At 37.4% G+C, this 24,872-nt stretch overlaps 1 protein-coding gene across 1 annotated transcript; it reads right to left on the bottom strand.

The window, feature by feature from the left end:
• On the bottom strand, positions 1–24,872 carry pot1 (protection of telomeres 1 homolog). The gene is given in 20 exon segments (XM_056740495.1): positions 1–409; positions 521–626; positions 778–875; positions 2,211–2,293; positions 2,434–2,569; positions 2,689–2,879; positions 3,260–3,416; positions 4,087–4,119; positions 4,232–4,255; positions 4,338–4,429; positions 5,266–5,395; positions 5,398–5,434; positions 13,209–13,364; positions 13,840–14,133; positions 14,300–14,430; positions 16,294–16,399; positions 17,261–17,311; positions 17,406–17,508; positions 19,796–19,892; positions 24,830–24,872. Coding segments are annotated over 18 exon segments (1,962 nt in total). The 5' UTR covers positions 17,433–17,508; positions 19,796–19,892; positions 24,830–24,872; the 3' UTR covers positions 1–299.

Here is a 24,872-nt window from a genome sequence, read left to right on the forward strand (position 1 = left end):
TCTGGTTAAATATTTTATTGCTGAAAAAATAGGCATTAAAAATGTATATTCATCTTTATAGAATATATTTCAATTTACCAAGTGACAGAGACAATCTATAAATAATGAAGAAAAAAAATCTAATGAGCGGTTAAATAAATACAATGTTTATAAATGCTTTATTTTGATGTCTCTGGTCACAAAAATATATTTACATTTCTTCACACAAAACATTTTTGAAATGATAACTTTCCACTTTTTCTTATTATTAACCTCACTGTATTACTGCAGGAGTGCCTCTATAATTTCTTTACTTTCCTTTAGTTAACTTCTTTCACTTTTGTATCTGTGATTTGGTAGCAAACTCGATTTCTGCCATTGTCTTTCACAGTGTAGACGGAAAGACAAAGATCCAGAAACGGACGTTCTTCTACAAAGAAAAGTTCAGAAAAAGAGATTATTTTTCTCATTTATCAATCAATATGTAATATACTTACAAAAATGTTGCACTTGTTAAGCATTTGGGAGATTTTTTCTTTACCAATATTGCTTCCTTGTGGTTGAAGTGTGTCCATGATAGTCTGAATCCTCTCCTGCACATCCTGTTTTGCTGAAGCGTCGACAGCAGAAACACTGAAGAACCTCTCCTATCGGGAATAAGCCAAACATGCGACAATCACTCAGGACTTTTCCCCAAAAAAACGCAGCCCCCCTACCGATCAGGTAGTATGCTGTCTTTTCTTTCTTGCTATTCAGGCCTCTTTAATGAAATGACAGTGATGTACGATTTAGACTCACAGCATTCCTCTCCCACAGCAGTGCCTCTAATGCCTCTGTGTGGTCCTCCAGTTTAAACTCCATTAACAGTCTGTACTCCATTAGCTGAACTCCAAGAGCTGTGCGACATACAGATGAGATGTGATGTCTGAATATATACAGAAAACATAATACATATATACCTCAAAGCTTTCAAAAATAAAGACAGCATAAGTGCACATTACATATAAAACAGCAGATACGGTGTAAAATTAGGACAGTGGACACTTTCTGATAGTCAAACTTAGTCAAGCATTTCCACAGTGCAACAACATAATTTTAAACACCATTTACTTTTACTTTTACATCAGGTCAAATATTTTGTTACCACAAAAATGCACTTTAAACCTGTACTATAAAAAAACTTTGCGATTCATATCTTGCTCAAAAACTGCTTATTTTGAAGGAGCACACGGACACCTCTAAATAACCATCAATGGAAATATATGGTGTTCCTTGGAAGGTTTCTAAAACGAGATCTATTAAATAATTTCTACTGACTGAAATCAAATAAAATATTGGCCTGAATACTGTTGGAAAAACTAGAAATGTTGAATCAAATTAACTGAAATAAGTTTGAGTTACTTGATGCTATTTACACTAAGTGTAACAGAACCTCTTGCTTTTTAAACTAAGTGAAAATAGCAGCATTTCTTAACACTAACCCAAAATAGCTTTATTTTCTTAGGATTAAGTAGAAATAGTAGGTAGATTCTATTGGTACTAATAAATATTGGCAGATAACGTTACTATTTGCACCTCACTGCTGTTGTGCATTAAACATTATGCAGTTTAAATCATTATATATATAAAAATGATTAAAATGATGGCAACTTATTGAGATATTAAAGCCCTACCCCTGACCTTACCCTAAACCGTATGAATAAAATGAATTTTAAGACTTAAATCAATTTTATCGAAAACAAAGCCTTTATTATGATCTGTAATGTGATAGAAAAAGGTGAATGAACGTTTTCACCGAGAGGTGGATTACAACCCTGGTCTCCAGTGCTAAAGCTATACAGCGGAGCTAGTGCAAATAGTCTCTGCCAACAAGGCGGGCTATTTGTACTCAATGTAAATATACACACCGAATTTATGAAACTTATTGAATAATATTGAATATTGAAATAAAAATGCTAATATTAATGAAACTACCATAAAACAGAAAAGTAAACTCTGGTGCCATGCTAACCATTTAAACCTTAAGCCTTTTCTACAAGCTTAGGAAGCCTAAATGGTTGAAGGTTGTCTTCGTTTCTCTAAGGGGCAAATTGCTTAGCAGCTAGCAGTGAACACACAACAAACAAGACAAAAGCACAAAAAAACCTAACCACATAAAACAAGTCACACTGAACAATTAAGAACACCAAAGGCATCTAGAACAAAAGAGTTCTTTATAGGTGACCGAGTACCTTCTGCAACCGTATGTTCATCCCAGGTCTCCACTCCAGTAAACACAGGGTTCTCCAAAGTGTTTAAAGAGCACTCTTTACACCTGGGAAATATGGGCACGCCCATAAATATATACAATAACTACACACAAGTGATATAGTTCTCACTTTAAGTAAATCATGTAGTGGTAAGAGAATGTGATGTTCTGAGGAGTTAAAGATGCAGGTAGCCCTGTCCTCTCACCCGTAATATCTTTTATCTTTGCAGAAGAGAAAGGGAGCGGTGAGGTCTATCAGATTCATCCTGCCATTGTCTGATCTCACAGGAACCAGGTTTTTGTGATCTCGTGAAAGCATGCAAACCTCATTCAGGGTCATCCCTGCAGAGAAATGGTTCTCAATGCATTTGAACTTTGGGAAAATCTTTGTTGACTTTTGGTGGCATGACACCAAATGCGGTTTAGAAGAGCAGATCGCTTTTCTTTACACTCTGACTAACCCTGGACAAAGATGAGCTGGCTCTGAGTGTTGTTCCCCACCATGTCAATAGATATGTGCATTGCGATGTTTCTGCCTTGTTTTGATAAACTCGCAGAGGACAGGGCGGCCCAGGGCTCGTGACAAGGCTGGAAGCTTCTTGCAGATTCACAGAAGAGTTCAGCAATTGTGTTGTCGTCTGGGACCTCCCTCCTGTGGCATTCCAAATAAAAAATGTGTAATTTTTTGTATTAAATCAGTGCCTTGGATTATTATTGGATTATCTATTTTCACTTACAATACAATTTCTAAATGCATCCCTTATAATCTTTTTAAATCTCATTCATTAAAAGTGGCAAAGCATGAGATGTTTTTTTTTCAGATATGTAAAGTTGTGATAACGCTTCACAGCCACCAGGTGGCAAACAAGACGTAACAAATGCATGAGAGAAAATTGGGAATGTCAGTCAGCTCTATACCAGCAAAACATAAATATATGTTTAATATACTGTATTATTCTCCTGGTGGGATGTTTAAAAAACTGTTAAAAAGATACTGTGCATTAAGCCAAATGCAGTTAGTTTCAAACTCACATTAGTTTACATTTGGAGCAGAAGAGCTTCAGGCACTGGTACAGCTGTTGGGGATGGTACGTCTGCACCTGTGCACGGACGTGACACACCAGGGGGGTTGTTGAGTGCTTCACCTGTGCCAGCGTGACACGCTGCAATGTGTGCTGGCATGTTCGCACTTAACACAAACGTGTAATCAGTATTAATATATATATTAAGTAAATGAGGATATATTCACATTAATGGGATACAGATTTAACTAAAAAAAGACGGTGCTAGTGACGCCAAGGTCATAGGTTCGATCCCAGGATTGAACAGACTATAGTATAATGCAACGCAAGTCACTTTGGATAAAAGTGTCAACCAAATGCATAAATGTAAATGTAATTGTAATAATAAAAAAAAGAGTAAAGCAATATTTGGCTGTATGGATCAAAAAACTTTTTTTATATGTTATTCAGGACAAGAGTGATATTTATGGAGAATCTGTGCTGCAACATCTTCTGCAACTGTTCTGTATGCTATTATTATTACAATGACAAAGCAGAAAATTACAGATTGAGCCATCTCCCTGTGGACCTTTAAGAATTGAACAGAACATGAGCATAACAAAAGTGTTTCTCCATACAGATAATCATCTATATCGAGCAATTCTGTACTTTGAGAGAAAAAGTAATTTGGCCCCTATATGTAGTCACTTTGATAAAAGTTTACTGAATAATTCAAGACTCGTACTCTGTTGAAATTATTCAAGAAGTAATTTTAAGAAAGTTTAGAGCAACACTTTCATTCACTGTGACACTCGTAATAAAGTAATACAAAAATTGTTTTATATTCTGTTCTTTCACCTGTAAAAGAAGTATCCTCATCCGCCTCTCCATCTAAAAAGAAAACATAAAATAACTTCAGAATAGATGATAATGTTTTATTCCATTTTTAATACCCTTGTGCTAGGCTTTGAGAAAGTTAAGTAATGTATCATTTCATCTATACCTGGTTCTTCATCATTTCGCATGACTAAAAGAAAACAAAAGAGATGAACTCCAATTGAATAGAAGTAACATTAAATTACTTTAAAACCCAAAACGTCATTACCAACCTACAGACTCCGGTGGAGTGTACCACATCTCCAAAAGAGTGTCGTCATTCACTTCATCATCGTCCTCCAGGTCAACATGATTCTCTAACTGTCTGAATACGGATCAGTGAAGAGCGAGAGATGAGGCAGAATGTCAGGAAAACAGCTGAGGGCCACACAGGTCATTTTCAATGGAAATTAATTTGAATGTGGTGTCTGGTCTTATTTCATTTCCCATCAAAAATACTTCCCAGATCAGCAAATTCATACAAGTATAAGCAGAAAGTGCAAATGTAAGTGTTTCTTTAATACGTTTGTGTCCCAGAGGTTGTTTTTTATTCAAACAGATTTTCTTTTTTTATTCAATTAAATCTGCTTTGAAATGATTCAAATGCCTTTTATGTATAGTTTTTATTGTATTAAAACATACATGTGCACGCATGTTTTCACAAAATATTTTTGTGCGTCATGTTCAATCATTTTCAAATTTTCATGCATAAATATACAGCGTCTCTATATGAAGAGTTTATTTTTCAAAAATCATGTTTTTTTTATAGTGCATTCCAATTAATATCAAATTGAAGTTGGTTTGTTTTGATTTAATCAAAAATAACAAAATAAATACAGCTAACTAACACAATAAAACACAATAAAAACATAATAGCCTAAAAAAAACATGATTTTGGGAAGATTTTAAAACAGAGTTGGAAATATCTTCATATACATACATATCGCTCTAGATATAAAATGTGACTTGGCAAATTTTGACAATTTTAAATGACTTTCCACAACCGGATATCAAATACAAAAAATAATATGAGACGGTCGAAATAAAAAAGTATTGACAGAATGAAGCCTTGGTGCATGTTTCTTCAGATTCAGAAGATTGTCAGTAGAATATTAAATAAGTGTTAATGTTAGAGGTGAAACTGTACATGCAGACACAAACCTCTTTAAAGGCGGAAGCTCTTGGGAATCTTGAGGAATGATTCTCAGACCTCGTCCATACATCGTGCCCCCATGAAGGTGAAAAGCCAGTTGCTCTGTTTGGTTTGACTGCTCATCTGGGCTCTTTGCGACAATGCATGAAGGTTGAAGATGCGCAGGAACATCCCAGGCTAAAATCAAAAACACAGAATCGAGAAAGGATAACCAATTTGGACCAACCTTGTCTTGTTTGTTAGGATGTTTGACACAAAATCACCCAGAAGGGGGCGATATGGTGCCAGGGTTGAGCAATGGTGCCTCAACAAACATTAAAACGAAAAGGAACATTTTTCCCTGGTCACCTGATATCACCCGAGAACGACATGGAGAAACTTCCAATAGCTCAATGAAACCTTGAATTAATTCAAATTTGTGTTGAACTTGTTGACATTAAACAGCCAAGAAGGAATGCGATACAAAAACAATGATATTCAAAACCCTTCAAACATATTATGCCATTTCTAAGTGCCTGGAGCTGTATTATAACTGAATCCTGATGACATCATCAGGTTTGGGCATGAGCCATATCTTGGTTTTCAGGCAATGGCTACAGAATAATTTTTTTAAGACTAAGCGTTGACGTTCTCTAAACTCTTTGGATGCAATACAGCTCCTGAACATCGTCTCTCAACAGCATAATGAAGACATGAATTAGACAAATCAAACAATGTAAACCGCAATAACATCAGTTATTATGTGCAAGGAATTTTTTTATTGGGTTGTGATTCCAAACAGACTTATTCATATTGATAAACAAAACAAGGAAGGGAAACTGCATTCGGCAAAACAGGCTTGCATCCCATATGTGCCAATTTGATACAGCTCATTAGCATCCTGCTTGAGAATTTGTTGACAACCAAACCCTGAGATGTTAAAATGGAGGCGTTTGAGAAAGATGGTCCACCAATCCTTGTCTCGAAAATCAGTTGTTGAAACCAACTTATTGAACTCCAACGTTAAACAGATCACTTAAAAAATAAAATTCTCATTTAAAATCCCCAAACCTGCACGCTGCACTGACTTCTTTCTACACAACGAAAGTGAAAAAGCACTGGCTCCGTCAAGCTCCACCAACTTAAGCAACCCACTCTTTTAACATCAGAACTTAAATTCAGTCCTGCGACCCATCCTTGAGAAATGGTTCAGGATTTGGAATCTACATACGTTTGGTATTCTCCTCCATGCGCTCCCTGCACGGTTGGTTTCGCACAGCGGGGGGGAAAAGTCTGGCTGCTCGGCGCAGGTGTGCGATAACTGGTGTGAAGCTCCTCTGACGCGGCAGAAGAACAAAAGTGGTCCTCAAGCAAACTCCTTCATTCTGCATGCGAAACTCCATTAACTGAAGCTATTTTGATGTGACCACTAGGGAAACACAAACCTTGACCGAACCCTCATCTGGATGTTAAAAAGCGAACGGGCCAGGGGAGATGCGCTCTGTCTATCACAGAGACAAACCAATTCCCCTAACACGTGAAAACATGAAAGCAAACAAATAGAGCAAAGCGTGCGCTTGGAGAAGTGTTTGTTAAAGGCACAGAAGAATAATTCAAACCTTTGAGGATACAGCTCAGAGTGTGAGTATAAAACATGATGATAACAATTGTAATTCACTAAAAAATATGATTTTGAACAAAATGCTTTGAGTAACGGCCTCTACTCGAACTGCAGCATCCTTCACAACTTTCAAAAAACAGCTCAAAACAAACCTGCTCTGCATTTATTTGACTTATTTATGTCTTGTCTAAAAAAACAAAAACAAAAATATTGTTCATTCTCTCCCTTGCTTACTCCAGCTTTAATCCTCCTAATATCGTGGCCTTGTAAACTTACGTTACTGCTTAGCGTGTTAACAAAATGTTTATATGCTCTCCTACTTAATAAATGTAAATGTAACCGCATGAATGGGGATTTATGCAGGGCAAGTGGCAGGGTTGCCAAATTGGGCTATATTTGAACTGTTGCTGCTGGTTGTTTTCTGCAGGTTAAAGTTGTAAGGGTCTTGTTCATCAGCCATTCTTAAGGTAGAATGAATTAACTTATGAACCACTATAAAGTCATATTTATTTTTTAAATGAAATATACATTACATGTGACTGTAAAATGTGTATTTTAGGTATATGAGTGACATTTGGCAACCCTGGTTTCACGACTTATGAACAAAGGCAATGTAACATCAACCAAAAAATGAACGCAACAAATAGTTAATTGTAAAATGACAGAATCAACAATCAGAGTCTTAAGGTTCCAACGTGTACATTTTTTTGAGGATGCATAGACAGAAATGCATGATAATATTCATAACTATGTCATCAGAGGTGTATGAAGAAGACCTTACATAAGTGTTATGTTTTTATTACCTTAGAATGAGCGATTTCTATCTACATACACCACGGGTCCCCTTACATGGAATTAACCATGTTGTCTCTACAGTAGCCCTAAAAGGACAAACCGCTCTATAGAGCGCTTTTTGTAAATACGTTCTATTCTTGGGCAAAAAAGTGAAAACGTGACGGCATCTTAGTCCTTTGTCAGTCACCGTAGTGCTTCAAAAGGAAAGGAGGGCCTTTGGTTGCAGTTTGCATCCTCACCGCTAGATGCCGCAAAATTTCATACACTGGACCTTTAAACATTCCTTTATACTACCGTTCTTTGACAGTACATAAACCATACATACTATCCAATACTACTGAGTTTTAGTGCCATTTTTATTTGGCTAGCACAGGCTAGAGGAATACGGGCTCTCCGTCCTCATAAAACCTACTGGGGGTGCAGGTTTTGGCACTAGCAGACTAAATCTGCAGCTATTTTCTCAGTTTGTGTCTCTTTTCAAAGACACGCTGCGCTTTGTCAGCAAACACTGTGCTTAAGACAGACCATCCAAAATCGTCTGACAGCAACAATCCCTGAAATGCCCCGCGGCATGCTCGCACGAGTCAAATAAAAGACTTTGAAAAGAGATTTCTGCTTTATCTGTGCCCAAATTGAACCATATTTTGGGAAGTATGCGAGAAGACAACCTGGATACACATCAATTCATCCGTTTTAGATTTCAGATGATGTCAGATACAGCAAACAAAACAAATAAACAAACAAAAAGTCATTACGGCACTTCACTCACATTCTCTCACGCACATACACGCTCTCTCTCAGCGGATAAGTGTCATATGATGGCTGTCTGAGATGATTATTGGCAGGGGCTGTTTGGCTGTTTAGTTAACACAGGTGCTTCGCTTTCTCTCTCTCTTTATGAATAATTGATAGTCACATGTGTAAAGAGGCAGGATGTCACATTATACTGCATCAGCTCGTGCCTCGCTGCAGGTGCATTAAGAATGCTCTAAAGCTGCTTTACCACTGCAGAGGAAAAGTTATAATGTTAAAAGCATCACATAAATCTTAGTATTATCTGCAGCTTTGTGCATAGACGTGTATCCTCTTACATGGAAACTTCCATACCCAGCAAAATAAATGCAATTCCACTAAACAACAGTACAATTTGAATGAGCATATTGTACACCTGTCCTTACAATAACGTGCAACAAAACGAATAAAAGTTTTTTTTTAAATGGGAGTGGTTCTTACCTGTGCGGTGGTTACAAGAAAGATCTGAATGTTTAAGCATGTTGCCATGTGGTTGCTAGGGCCTTATTTGGGCATTCTCAGGTGGTTACTATAGAGTTTTGAATGTTTTAGCATGTTGCCATGTGGTTGCTAGGGCCTTATTTGGGCATTGCAAGGTGGTTACAAGAGAGGTCTGAATGATTTAGCATGTTGCCATGTGGTTGCTAGGGCGTTATTAGGGCATTCCAAGGTGGTTACAAGAGAAGTCTGAATGTTTAAGCATGTTGCCATGTGGTTGCTAGGGCCTTATTAGGGCATTTCCGAGGTGGTTACAAGAGAGGTCTGAATGTTAAAGCATGTTGCCATGTGGTTGCTAGGGTGTTATTAGGGCATTCCAAGGTAGTTACAAGAGAGGTCTGAATGTTAAAGCATGTTGCCATGTGGTTGCTAGGGTGTTATTAGGGCATTCCAAGGTAGTTACAAGAGAGGTCTGAATGTTTTAGCATGTTACCATGTGGTTGCTAGGGCCTTATTAGGGCATTTCCGAGGTGGTTATGAGAGAGGTCTGATTGTTTTAGCATGTTACAATGGGGTTGCTAGGGCCTTATTAGGGCATTCCGAGGTGGTTACAAGAGAGGTCTGAATGTTTTAGCATGTTGCCATGTGGTTGCTAGGGTGTTATTAGGGCATTCCAAGGTAGTTAAAAGAGAGGTCTGAATGTTTAAGCATGTTACCATGTGGTTGCTAGGGCCTTATTAGGGCATTCCGAGGTGGTTACAAGAGAGGTCTGAATGTTTTAGCATGTTGCCATGTGGTTGCTAGGGTGTTATTAGGGCATTCCAAGGTAGTTAAAAGAGAGGTCTGAATGTTTAAGCATGTTACCATGTGGTTGCTAGGGCCTTATTAGGGCATTCCGAGGTGGTTACAAGAGAGGTCTGAATGTTTTAGCATGTTGCCATGTGGTTGCTAGGGTGTTATTAGGGAATTCCAAGGTAGTTACAAGAGAGGTCTGAATGTTTAAGCATGTTGCCATGTGGTTGCTAGGACCTTATTAGGGCATTCCAAGGTGGTTACAAGAGAGCTCTGAATGTTTAAGCATGTTGCCATGTGGTTGCTAGGGTGTCATTAGGGCATTCCAAGGTGGTTGCTAGAAAAATTGTAATGTTTAAGCACACATATCCTCAAATATCTGCATGATTTAAGACATCACACAGGCCTGCACCCCATTGTAGGTCAAAGTTTCAAACTTTTATGGTTTATGAGTTAAAAAAAAACATTTTTAAGCAAAAGTGAGTGCGATGTTGGAGTTGGAACACCTTTCACATTTGCATTTCCATGTAACTTGCAAATTGTGCTTCCGCAACCTTCTAGCGCTTCATTTATGTATATTATTTTTGTATGAGGAATCCGATTTATAAGCGGTATGACACATTGAGAAAAGCATTTAGCAACTGGCCTGGGACCAGATGATGCAAATGACTCGAAAAGCAAGAAACATACAATCCACAAGCCAGACGTGAAAAAGAGAGGTGAGATATCTGGTGTCCCCCTCACTGTTCTCACAGAATCCTCAGGAGATTCCAGCCAAAGGCACAAAAGCTATACTAGCACTGACGTCAACCGTCACTAAAATAGCCCTGTGTGCATGATGCCACAAGAAGATGAACAAAATAAAGATGAAACTTGTAAACCTATGAACATCTACAGTTTATGAATCCCTTTTCAGATTCACTGTTGCGTTAAATGCATCACGTAACTTACACTAAGGTTACAATGGAAAAAAGAACCAACCTCAAATTACTTACCGCAATAATTTTGTGTACCAAATGTTCAGTAGCAAAACCGACTGTCATGAGATTTCACCTATATGATGTTTACAGTGCGAGTTATATATGTTTGAAGCTGAAGTCAGAAGCTGTGTGTGTGCTTGCAGTCCCCACAAAGAAACGCAGCGTTCAACGTGACAGCCGTATCGATTTGGCCCTCTCGCTCCCCTCTCATAAAGCTATCTATCTCAGACCACTTAATCCTAATAGCTGGCTTTATTCTCCTTTTCTTGCCCTCAGGACTGTGCTCGAGCAATTTCACAGAATATTAGAGACGATCGGGCCGAGGGTATTGATAATGGCGGGGAAATATTCCAATAAAACGCAATCGTTGGTGGCCAAAGTTCATTTCGATACAAAAATGGATCATTAGGCATCACGTCAAAACGAAATCAACAATTCAAGTGTTTAGGAATTCAAAAAATGAAAGATGTTTCCAATTGACTGTCAACTCATTGGTGTCAGAATTGAGATGCTCAGTTTTGTTTTAACCATATTGTTCTGCTTTGCGAGTCTGTGAAATAATTTCTACTAGCTACTGTTGGATTCGTGAAATTCTGATCGCACAAGTAGACATTCAATGAGCCATCACAGGGCCTGAAGGCACCTTTTGGGACAGGACCTTAAATTGTATTCTATCCTACTCTTAAGGGTCAAATATTAGTTTGTCGGATAACACATCCCGCTCTGTCTCCGTCACTACACCGTAACATTTGTACAGGCACAGTTCTTCTTATGATTCCGTTATAAATAAAAAAATGGAAAGCATCTTACTAAGGATTCCCATCTTTCAGCTTGACATATTGTTCTTTTTATCTGTAGGTAAGGGTGGCTAATGTATTGGGATATCTCTCTTTCCTGACAGACCAGCTGATAACATTTGGCCAAGTGGGTACAGTATGTTTCAACAGCATCATGGCCAGCAGGTGATGGATAGGCCTGTTGTTCAGTGATGATATACTGAAAAGAAAGGCAACAGATCTTAAGATCAAGATGGCCTAGAAAGCCATCTGACAGCCTTTCCATTCATCTCATTGGCAGTGACTCAGCTGCCCCATGACCCTCCAGATGTATGTGATTAGATATCAGCCGTCTTTGCTCAAGGGAACACCAGATGCGTTTGGACCAATCACTTGAGCTGTAAAAGCCAGAGCACAACACTGATTGGCCGATGGCACCACATGCACAGTCCAGAGCGTAGACATGTGAAGATGGGTAAAAATGCCACCATTTGATCATTTTAAGAGCCTCATTCCAAAAATGAAAGTTCTGTCCTCATTAACTCATCATCTTGTCACTTCTGCAGAACAAAAAAGAAGATATTTTGAAGAAAGTTGGTAACCAAAGGAACCCATTCAATTTTATAATACGGACATAAAACCAATGCAAGTGAATGTTTGTTAGTTAACAACATTCTTCAAAATATCTTCTTTTGTGTTCACACAGGTTTGTAATAATGAGAGGATGAGTAAATCTTTCATTTTTTGGTTAACTATCACTTTTATAAATGCATCAGAATACAACGCTACTGTACTTCACATTGTCCAATCGAATTAAATTCATATTTTTTTAAATAACATCATGTTTATCAAATTAAAAAACACACGCCGGAAGAATGAAACTTGTCGAATGGGACATATAGAGGTTGTATGCCAACAAAACAGTAGTAACAGAGTACTTAGAAACGTGATGTTGTCTTCTTTCAAACCCATCAGTTTACTTCACCCAACTTTGTTCTTTCTTCACAGAGAACATGATAAAAAACACTATTGAAAGCCAAACAAAACTAACATTCATACACTCCCAAATCCTATAGTCTGAACTCCTATAGTAATATAAATGATTTATTACCCTTTTCGTAGTTTATTCAACATTTGAAAGAAACGTTTCTTGGGCTGCAAAACTACTGCGGGACACCATAAATTAACGAAAGAAAAAAAGAAACAGAAAATACAGACAGTTTCAAAAGATGGCACAAAAGCTCTGCACCTGTTCAAATATTCATAGAAAGGAAGAGAAGACAGAAATGGTTCGGCTAGGTTTGGAGATTATATCTCTCACTCGTTATAAGACCTTCATCTGGAGAAGATGTTTTTGTGGGGTTTCATCGAGTGGAAAACAGGCAGGGGAGGTTTTCAAGTGCAAACAGCAAACAAAATCAGAAGACAGAGGAGAAGAGAACGTCTCTCAAATGAGCCGGTACAGGATGTGCCCACGAGAATCTCACCACGCACCTTATTCATCATTAAAGGTGCAGGGTTGGTGCGTGGGTCTCCTGCGCCGGATGGTGCTTACAGGTAGCGACGGTAAAACTTGAGCAATACCTCACAGTAATGATGGCAGATGATGTTCACAGTTTCAAAAGGTGGTGCTTGTGGGTGGATAAAAAGAGGTCACTGCTTCTGTACAAGACAGGTTTCTCATTGGTTGACCTTTGGTAACATTAGGCCATGAACATTTAAATCTGTATCAATAATCTTGCATTGATAAAGTCAACAAGGCCAAGAGCTAAACTCACCTTCAGGCTTCGAGCTACATCAATGTGGTTATCGTACACCAGAACATTTGCTGTCAGGTTCATCCTGTCTTTGGCGACGGTGGATTCTCCCTCTACAGAGTCGGGTGGGACAGCAACATTTAACAGCGAATGTTGACACTTGGTCCCGTCCCACACCTGATAACAACGGACAATCAAAAGTTAGATTATATTAACACTGGATGTTAGACATTTAATAGCAACAATTGTTTTAAAGGGACAGTTCACCCAAAAATTACAATTCTGTCCTCATTTACTCACCCTCGAGTTGTAACAAATCTATAAATGTATTTGTTCTGATGAACACAGAAAGACTCACCATTGACTACCATAGTTGGAAAACAGACAACGGTAGTCAAAAGTGCCCCAGAACTGTGTCCTTTACTACATTCTTCATAATATCTTCTTTTATGTAGAAACTGACTGAATTTTTCCCACTATGGTAGTCAATGGGGTCCAAGAACTGTTTGGTTACAAGCATTCTTCCAAATATCTCCATCAGAACAAAGACATTTATACAGATTTGGAACAACTTGAGCGTGAGGAAATGAAAACAGAATTTTAATTTTGGGGTAAACTGTTACTTTAAAGCTAGTTTAACTTATGAAAGCACCTTCAGCAGGACGCAACGGCTATCCATGACTGCCTTTGCCAGCAGCTGGCAGGTCAGATTGAAGTACATACACGGCTTTACCACAGAGAGAGGGACAGTGAGATCATTGGAGAACACGGACTGGTCGGCCGCCCACTGGCGAAGCTCCTGCACTCTACGTTTTTCCGATTCTACAAAGTGAAAGGATTTGCTGGTGGAACGAGGCACCACAGGGCTGTCGATAATTCCATCGAATGTCACGGCGGACCAACCACGGGAGGTTATTAGCGTCATGGAGTCTTTGTACCGCTCTGTCTGGGAGAATATGACAAAAGACACATTTAGCCAATTACAGCCCTAATAGTTTGATTAGACAGTATTGACACAGTATGCTTTCTGACAATAGATTCCTTTCGGCAGACAAGCTGTTCTGCAATAACTGTAATGTTGTGAATATTACTATTCTAATAGATCTCCTCACCTTAAATCTGTGGAGCCTGATAATGTCTCCGACTTTGAGGATGACTGGATGATCCTCCAGGTTTTTAGCGAAGATATTGCAGCATACTTTGGTATCAGATTGGTCCGTGATCTTTATCATGGAAGAGTAATCTGGAGACAAAAACTGGTCAATTTATACATAATGTCAGCTGGTTTTAAGTTTTGACTTCTTCACCCTTTGGAGATAAGTTTTCTCAGATAAGCTTACTAATTTAATAAAGTTAGCTAGCTGCATTTAGGTAACACTGAACACGGATGAGCTTGTATGGTTCAATAAATACTATAAAATAAACACTAGATATATTTTCTAGTAAATTATGAAAGAATTTTCATTTTGGGGCGACATATCCCTTTAAATAAAACTACTCAACAGATATTGATTCTTTGCAGAGGTTAGGCTTGGCTCAACTGGACTAACTGCTTAAAAAAAAAAAGACTTCTTGAAAATCATCCTAACGGACAAAAATCTAAATGCAGAATTACTCAAAGTACATGACTTGCATGCTCGCTAGGCATCGATCCACATCAATTGGTCAAGATTTAGCCACAATTCATCTCCCTCTGCTTATAAAAGTGAATAGACGCATTTTATCCTCTCCACTTATCAAAACACGGATACATCAACCGGCACATTAAGTGCTGTTCACACAAGCAGTAGCATTCTGTTAATTTACCGGTAAAACAGCGTTCACACAGCGGTCTCAAAATCCCAGTTATATGATGTCATCAAGCGGACGTTTCCTCATAGCCTTATATAGTTTCTTTATATATATTTCAAATGAGCAGATTAAGAGTTTAAGAGAATTTCATATATACTGTATATATAAATATATATATATATACTTATTACTGGAAAATTGGAAGTACCGATTTAGCGTAAAGCTCCTGTACAAACTGTTGGATTTTAACAGTAAAGACTGTATGTGTAAAAGGGACTATTGACAGTTCGCATTTAACCAAAAGTAACATATCTCAATCCAACCCATGACCACTGAACTGAATGTGCTTTCTATGAACTGACCCATGAGACAGCGCTACTCTTGTAATTGGTTTGTGTCAGAGTCCGTTGAGAAGCATCTTACGAGTGTCAAAATTCATGTGCCAACTCTGCAGAGTGCAAACCTCACTGTTTATCATCAAGACAAAACTCGTAACCCTTTACAATAAGGTTGTATTTGTTAACATTAGTAAATGCATTAGCTAACATGAACTAACAATGGGCGATATGTTCCATTTAGCATTTATTCAACTTTGTTGTTAGTTATTGTCAATACAGTTGTTCATGTTAGTTCATTGTGCATTAACCAATGTAAATAGAACTAATGTCTATGATAATTCATTCATTGAATATATATGAGTAAATGCTATAGCTTGATTGCTAACGCATTAGCTACTGTAAACAAATGAAGAGTTTGGTTCCAAAATGAGTTAACTTAATAAAAACATAATAACATAATAAAAAACATGATTTCGTTAGTGTTAGATAGCTGTATTTTTATTGTTATTATGGCTTAATTCAAAACAAACCAACTTCAGTTTGATTAATATTAATTGGAATGCACATAAAAGTCATTTTTGATAAAATTTATATTATATTATAATCTTACTGTAAAGTGTGACCACAAAAGAAAATTTGAGAGAATAAAAGCACACTGTAAAATGCAGGGTCAGCAAAAGTCAGGGTCACTTTTTGTCTTCGTTTCATCTGTGAGGTTACATTCTCAAAACAGCAAAAACGACCAAAAAAAAAACTTTCAGCGTTTGCACGTGCCTCTGAAACATCTCTCTCGTGACATCCCAAAAGTAAAGTTCAACATATTCAGAAACCCATTGTCATTTTTGACAGTCATTTCAAAAGTGGCTCTGAAAAGTCATTTAGAAAGTCATCTTTCGTCTGGCCCTACTCTCAGGAGGGCTCAGATAACAATGGGAGAACCTATTACGGCCTCGCTGGGATGTAGGGAATTCACTGACCTGAGCCCTTAGAAGGGAAAGGCGGTTTAAAGAAGGTCACCACACCGTACACGTTCACCACCGTCAAGTGCTTCAGTGCGTTTAATGGAGTATACGTGTATTTGGCCTACACAAACAAAGCAGAAACACTGACATTGCAGGGACCTGAAACATGCTCTTCATAAGTACATTAACACAATTCTATTAAGACCACTGTTGTCAAATATTCACATGATAGGATTATTTAAGGTTGTCGGAATGAAACTGTTCTGGGCAAACTCTCCGCCTGTCCATGCAGAGCGGGAGCGTATCAAGATATGTCCCGCCACTTGGGGAACCAGAACAGTTCATGATGCGTAACAAGATTCAATTAAAATGATCCGACAGATACAGGCAGATATGGAGGAGATGGGGATGGAGGTGGGTTTTGAGTCCGGCACGATTAAGCAGCTTATAAGGAGCAAAAAACGCAACTTAAATTGAATGCGGTCTAGTATTGTACTGATGCAACTCATGTGACCAGACCGAACTGTCGCCGTTATTGATAAAAAGCTTGATGTCTCAAATTGTCTTTAGAAGGCAATGAATCGCAATGTTAAACTGAGGAGTATATTTAGCGAAATTGTGTGCTAGCAGTTACACCCTCGTGCAAAGTATATTTCCAACCTTAATCTCAACAAATTCAATACTTTCAAATAGAAGAACACTTGGCTCCAGACTCTTCTTTATTTAGACTGTATTAAATGTGTCTGGGGCATTTAGCCCTGAATCGCTTGATCTGGATCAAATTAGGAAAGTCTCTATGCTCAAATGCAGGAACAACCGATCTAACAATCAGAGAGAGATGTGCAGACAAAAGCCAACAGACGATGCCAATTTAGATGAAGAATCTCCTTTATCTCTGTGGGATAAACTGCACATATGTTATTAGGAAAAAAGGGGGAGGGATTCGTCTCTGATATCTACACTAAAGTATCACATACTGCACCTCAGATATGACAGCAGGGGGGGCCCGGGAGGGGGCGGCCGAGGGACAAACCTTTAAACACACATTCAACAAATGAATGAAAAACCGACATTATTATAGTTTTATGTTAAACTCAAGAATTGGATTCTAAAGTAGTTAAACTTACTAAACCACTGGCATCATCACCTTCCATTTCCAGGTGACACGGAGGGTAGGTTGTCTCTTAAGAAAGATTTTCTGATGTACAAGCCTGCCAACAGGACCACATCCTAAAGAGATACATTTTTAAAAAGCCACCAATAAGAAATCAAAATGCAAGATCTTAAACATTAGACAAAAGAACACAATAAAGAATATATTTTGAGAAATGTCGCAGTGGTGTTCATACAATGAAAGTCAATGGGAGTCAATATTGTTTAGTTACCAATGTTCTTCAAAATATCTTCTTTTGTGTTCTACAGAAGAAAGGAAGTCATACAGCTTTGGAATTGCATGAGGGTAAATGATGCTATAGCAAACATCCACTAACAATTATTGACCTTGAGTGAACGAACAACATCTTGTCTCTTTATCTCTTAACAACTTAAGCTTTGCAATTATTTGCAGACGTCTGGGCTGTAGTACTTGCAGACGACTTCAAAAGATTAATCCTTGCTCACATATATTCAAAGATCAAAACGATAACATTTAGCTCCACCGTTATACAGAAGCTGCCAAGTATCGGGATAGCTCATCAATTCAAAGCTTTATCTCGAGTCACTTATAAGATATTACACAAGCCAAATGGCAGTTTTATCATCACTCCTCCAAAACGTTGCTGGCAACAAAAACGAATAGTGAAGGTTGTTTGCCACAAACTCCTTTGATATGCTGCACTTTGCAAAGAATTTCCTTTTTGTTGTCGCTGCACGGTGAAACGTTCATGTCGATTTTAGGGCTGCATTTTCGTATCATTCTTGACTTTCAACTCTGAGAACACGAAGACAAAACCTAGTGCATTACTGGAAATATAAGTGTCGATGGGAAAATGCAACAGATAATCTTGCGAGGTGACAGAAAAGAGGATCCCTTGGGGAGAAAGTCTCTTTCTCTGCATCATCTTAGAGAGTAAACGGCGTTTAGACTGAAGTCACGTCCCTCAAGGATGATTTTCTCAAACAAAGCCATTGTCTGTTGATAGGAAGCCGAACTGCGCTGCGACCATTGTGATTCTGGAGGAGAAAGGCAGTTAAATACTGGCTATGCAGCCAGAACTTATACTTCAGAAGACCAGCTTTTAAAGTCAACAAACTAGAATGACAGAAATATTTGGCACTGACGAACAAAGAGTACCGTACACTATGCAAAAAGCTGAAATCCGTCACACTTTTCATTTCTAATGAACAAAAATTGGTCTATAGAGCAATTAAGCAAGTACATAAAGTCTTCTAAAACTGTACAAATTATGAACTATTTGAGCTGTTGGGTATAATTTTTCAAGAAATTTTAGTTAAAGATAATGTCACTTAAATGCTTAAGTTAAATTCGTAAAGTAACCTGCAATTTCATGTTTAAAACAGAGGTGGCGATATAGAGCCAACCGAGGTTAAGGAAACCAAGATCCAACCAAGATCGTTTTCAGACAATTTTGATGGTTTGAATATTTTATTTTATGAATATACGAAAATACAATAAATCTAATAAAAAAAAAAAGAGTACCTATGCTTTCAAACAATTTTTTTTTATCATGCATTCATTCTTTAAACACCTCTCAAATATAGTTTGGTTTTTTCAAAACATTTAAAGATAATTAGTGTTTTGTGTGTATCTTTGTAACCCACTTCAGACTGAAACCAAATGTTAAAAACCATAAAATGTTAGCTTAGGGAGACCATACGTGCCATTTTTCCCAGACGTATCCTAGCCAGGATTTGTAACTGGCAGCCTAGTCCGGAGGTCTCAATTGTCAGGCCCATATACGTCATTGCGGTTTATTATTTTAGAAAAGCAACCGTTACACTTCAAGGTGAGAATGAAACTATTTCGTCTTAAGAGAAATAAATATACATTTTACAATGTTTGTTAACTGAAATGAGTCAACCTTGATGACGTATGCCATCGACAACAGTGAGCTCGGCAGGATGCAGCCTTCAAGATGTAGCATAGAAACCCTGGCCAGTCATGTCTGTGGATGTTAACTACCACATGCTACCGTATGATTGGATACTTATCGTAGTAGTAAAAAGTAAAACAGTATCAAAGAACTTGGTTTTTTTTGCACATTTTGAGATTAATTGTGAAGGGCATAGTGCTTGATTTCATACCGCCGAAAGTAGCTTTAACTAACTAATGCTGAACCGCATGAACGCACTAGTTTCCATGAAAAAGGCCTATGACGCAAAATTGGCGATGAAAAACATTTTGTTAAATTGAAGCGAAATACTCGACTCGAATCCAACAAACAATAAATAGTACATTAAATATGATAGATCCATATTCCATAGTAGGAAAAAAAAAAATCGGTATATTTTTATGACCTTATGACCAAAAAACTCATCCGAACGTCTGACTCCCTACCCTGGTCTGACAGACTGGTAGAAGTCCTTTGCCAGCGTGCTGAAGAGAATGACGTTGATTGATGTATGTTCAATGGCGCTCGTAGGGGGGACTTCCTCTGTGCAAAGCAGAAAAATGCAACAGTAAGAACTGAGTGAGAACGGCTCAGCATGGCACATCTTTCATTTCAAGGTAGCGGCGGCATTTTCTCTACTTTATGGAACGTTTTAATACAACAAAGCAACCTGAACGCCTGTTTGTTTTTACAATTTGTTTAAATCCCAGAGCACCAGAGCCGCTTTAAACAAGATGCGGGATACACATTGTGTCGCTGCTGACAAAACAGATCTTCTCGATGCGTTGGGATCTTTGTCTTTGCATTTAATTTCAAATTTCTAGACTCGCCTCTGATCTTGGCTTTAAGCATTTCTGTGCCATCTTTCTGCACGCAGGACAGCAAAAAACCATTGTTGACCACCCTAACCTATTTACAGGAGACAACTTACATAAGCACTTTTAAATAACCGAATAGCTCCCCTTATGAACCACTGAGTTGCTTTATCGTAAAAGCTATGGCGCACGCACACATGCATCAACTTCAGCATTTTATTTCTATTCATTTGTTTATGAGCACTTAATCGCAGCGCTAGCGAGACCAAAGCGACACACCATGACAGAACCTCTCCACACGGTAAAGCCACACTGTTCCACAAAAATAGCCGCTTCACGCGGCTCACTAATTAAGAATGAATAATTGTGTGTGCTTGCGACTACCTGAACCATCTTGCCATTCGAATAGCAACAAAAGCTTTGACGTGAATCAAGCTAATTACATCTGAAAAGGACTACAGGTGTAGCTTCCCTTCGAACGTTGAATGCAGAATCGTAAGCTGAAATAAGACCTCAAGTGGTTTCGCTAACACAAGAACACGTGCAATAGCTCAACCTCTCAACTTGTCATGAAGAAAATAGATGGTCCACCTGCTGGAATTTCACCTTATGGGTGTGCGTACCTCTTCGAGGTCTGAACATCTGGGAGAGCGTACTGAGGGATTCGATCTTTTATAAACCTTCTGGCCTTCGGCGCACATAAGTGTTGTAGGGTTTCAACCTCTCGTAAACAATGTCTGCTGGATGTACAGAAAAGGAGCAACAGTTTCATCTCCGGTGAATTAAAATCAATAGTTAAAAAATACAGAGTTGTGAGGAGAGATAAAGTGAAAAGACTAACAGTCAAGTAAACCTCAACCCTTTCAGGAAACCGTCAGAGTTGAAGAGTTGGTCTTAGTTAGCTATAACTGGATGATTATCGTTGATGTTTATAAACGAACATGATACACACATGACTAGCAGAATTTTGAATATTTTTTTTACAAAGAAAGGCTATAGAAACTAAGTCTTCGTAACCATTCAATCCCATAGCATATTTTGAAGAAAAAGCAAACCCATGATGACAGAGCAAGTTTCAAGTCATCAGACATGATTGAATGTATTATATTTGAGTATAATTTTTATAATGCAGAAAACTACCGGTATCGGTAATGAGAATTAAAAAATTCATGTATACAGCAAAAAAATAAGATTTATACTAAAAAAGATTAAATAATATGTAAATCCAAAGATACTGGTAGATGTGTTTCTTCACATAAACTCGAACATGATCAAATATCTTTGTGTGTTGTGTAATAAACAGTCCTTTAAAAATGTTACAGAGGATGAGAATATCAGTCATGGACAAATCTTTTTTCCACTATTTCTTCATTTTTATTATACATGAATATGTAATCTAATGTAAATAACAATGAAGGACACTTAATTTTAAGGTCTCTGTTGCGCCACTGTACTCAAAACACACAGAATTTAAAGCTGTGTAATTGAGGCTTTTGGCGATTATGTTATTGTTTTACCCGTAATTGTAATCCTTATTAGTTTTTAGATTAATTTTGCAGCACTATAGTAGAAAATCCAATTACTCTTCTTTTTAATTTGATTATTTATTTTAAATTTTAAAAGATGGGAGACATTAGGGTAATGAGAATTTCAGCATAAAAAGAAATAAAATACATATATAAATCATTCCTATGTTAACAATGAGTAAGAGAAAAATGACATTTCTTAAAATTTACCCTAAAACGAGGTGGATTTCTAATCGAGATCAAATCTACTCGACCATCATTCTGACTGTTGAGTTTTTGTTTTGGTGGTAGCTACAGTAGATGTTCATGGGTATTATGGGTTATTTTGTCGAGTGCATCGAAACAAATAAATTCCATTTTCACTGGCCTTGAATAGGTCATTTTTAAATACACCCAACATGAAGTGTGTGTGAATGATAGGGCAACCTCTGACCTCGACCTCTGATCTTAACAAACTGCCAATCCAATACAATATGCCCAATTCACTACACACTTCACTGAAAAGAACATTCAATAATTCTCTGAGTGGTTTAAAGGGACTGCAATTTACACTATCACCTCACCTTCATTTTTGGAAAAAACGTGACAATTTATGGTGACTAAACTTACAGTATGTTTGCATTTCATGCGTTATGATTTCAAACATAATAAACAAAAAGAAGAGGAGAGGTGTCTTGGCATATCACTTGCACATTTTGATCTATTCGCACCCGACCACGCATAGACATCATTACACAGGGCATGAGGTTGAACCGTAGTGTGATGTTGTTAGTGTGCTTATGAATATTCCTACGCATTTCTCCCGGGCACTCCAAATATGGAAACTGATACCTCCAAAGTGGAACGGAAAGGAACTAAGCCTACACAATGCAAATTAGGCTTCACTGTTAAAAACTGAATTCAGGAAAAGAAAGGAAAATCTATACGTGGTGTGACAAATTTGTTCTTGAAGTGATTTCTCAATTTCAAACAAAAACGAATTAACCCAGGCGATGCAATTTTCCTTTTTCAAAACAAGAAAAGTTTGGACTCAAATAGCATGAATAAGGAAAATGACACACAATTGCAAAATACAATTTGAATTGAACTTAAATCTGTGAACGCTTGCTGGACAACATTAAAGGGATACTTTACCCAAAAATGAAAATTCTGTCATCAGTTACTTACCTTCAAGTAGCTCCAAATCTGTATCGATTTCTTTCTTCTGATGAACACAGAGAAAGATATTTGGAAGAATGCTAATAACCAAACAGATCTTGACCCCCATTGACTCTCATAGTAGGAAAAAATACTTACTATTATAATTTTTTTGTTCCGTTGAACACAAAAGAAGACATTTTGAAGAATGTAGGACAGCAAACAGTGGGGCACTTTTGACTACCATTGTATTTTATCCTACTATAGTAGTCAGTGGGGTGCAACATCTGTCTGGTTATAAGCATTCTTACAAATATCTTTCTCTGTGTTCATCAGAACAAATACATTTATACTGATTTTGGAACAACTCGAAGGCGAGTAAATGATGACAGATTTTTCATTTTTGGGTAATGTATCCCTTAAAGAGACTAGATTTTCTCTTTGTTTTTTTCCTTCAAACATAATGTTTTTGTTTTTGTAGTTTTTATTTAAAAAAATCTTTAAATAGAATAAAATTAAAATCCCTGATTATTGTTTAATTTCCATTCATCCTCAATTTAATTTCTGATAATAATGATGCATGAGAATTCAGCATGCAAATATTAAAATGACCATTACTGAAAAATAACAAGTAAACAGTACCGCTATTTAAAAACAATGATATTATATGTCTTAAGCAATTTCACTGTGGTTTACCTAGTCAATACAACAAGGTCTTTGATACTGAAATAAAGCAGTTGGGGAAATACACTATTCACAGAAGTATGTCATTATTGATTAATGTATTCTGGAGCTGAAAGTGTCCAATAATGGGGGGCAAGTAGGTTAATAAGAGAGTGACTGTAGAGGATCACCTTTAAGGACCTTTATTAGGTACGTGTATAACACAGTGGATAAACAATACTCGAGGCACAAACTCCCTCCATAAAGTTGGAATGTCTATATATATGTGAAATAAACATATGAGAAGACAAACCATAATCATAACGGGATACAATGCTCACCTAACATGCATTATTGTATAACATAATGATTAACTTCATAACAGTTACACAAATTAAATGTTCATAGTGTAATTATGGTATTAGAAGTAGTAAAATGATAACTACACATGTACCATTGTCTGTATGCAGTAAAACTATGGTAAAAAGTTGTACACACACACATATATATATATATATATATATATATATATATATATATATATATATATATATATATATATGCACACAAACATGTGCATTGCATACCTTAAGGATACGTGTACAAGCAAACCTTGCACACTTCTGGTGTATTTGCATCACCTTATTTTACTTCGATATGTTATACATAAGCAAAAAATACAAGTCTAAAATAAACAGCAGTGTGATGGGTCCATTATAGCAATAATGCAAATATCACAGCTCATAGAGAAAACAGCATAAACGTTCATGACAACGATGGAAATCATCATGGTGCTCTTTATTTTTCTCGTAAATTTTGCTCTTTATAGCCGCAACGACTGTTGACTTTTATGTATTTCCGTTTATATTTCGCCGTTGTGTCTGTAGAATCACATATTGTGAATTGTTCATCTTACAGTTTGCAGAAATGCATCTACAAATAGTCTAAACTCCGTACATTACGACTTCCGGGCATTTTAACAGCATTTCACGTATGCTCGTGTATTAAATCTCCATCTGCATCATACTGAAACTTCGTCGCAATTCGTGCAACTAACTAAAAGCATTACCATCTTAATATTTAGCAAATGCAACCCATAATGCATCGCTGCAGCGGTGCAGTGAAACATACAGGAATCAAGATAAACAGCGTAAAACACTTAACAACCAAGGTAACCAACTTAGTTAGCTTTCGCTAGCTAACTTTCTAGCAAAGCACTTAATGCAAGTCGCCCAGCGTATTCATTCTGAATACAGATGTGCATTTATCTATATTTTATAACAGTTTGACAGCTTTGATTCATATAAACATATGCGTGCATAAGTGACACCAAACTCACCGCGGTTTGTTTGAACTTCCTCCTGCTGCTGTTTGAAAGGGCG

This window comes from Triplophysa dalaica, chromosome 24 (assembly GCF_015846415.1).
Source record: "Triplophysa dalaica isolate WHDGS20190420 chromosome 24, ASM1584641v1, whole genome shotgun sequence".
Lineage (NCBI taxonomy): Eukaryota > Metazoa > Chordata > Actinopteri > Cypriniformes > Nemacheilidae > Triplophysa > Triplophysa dalaica.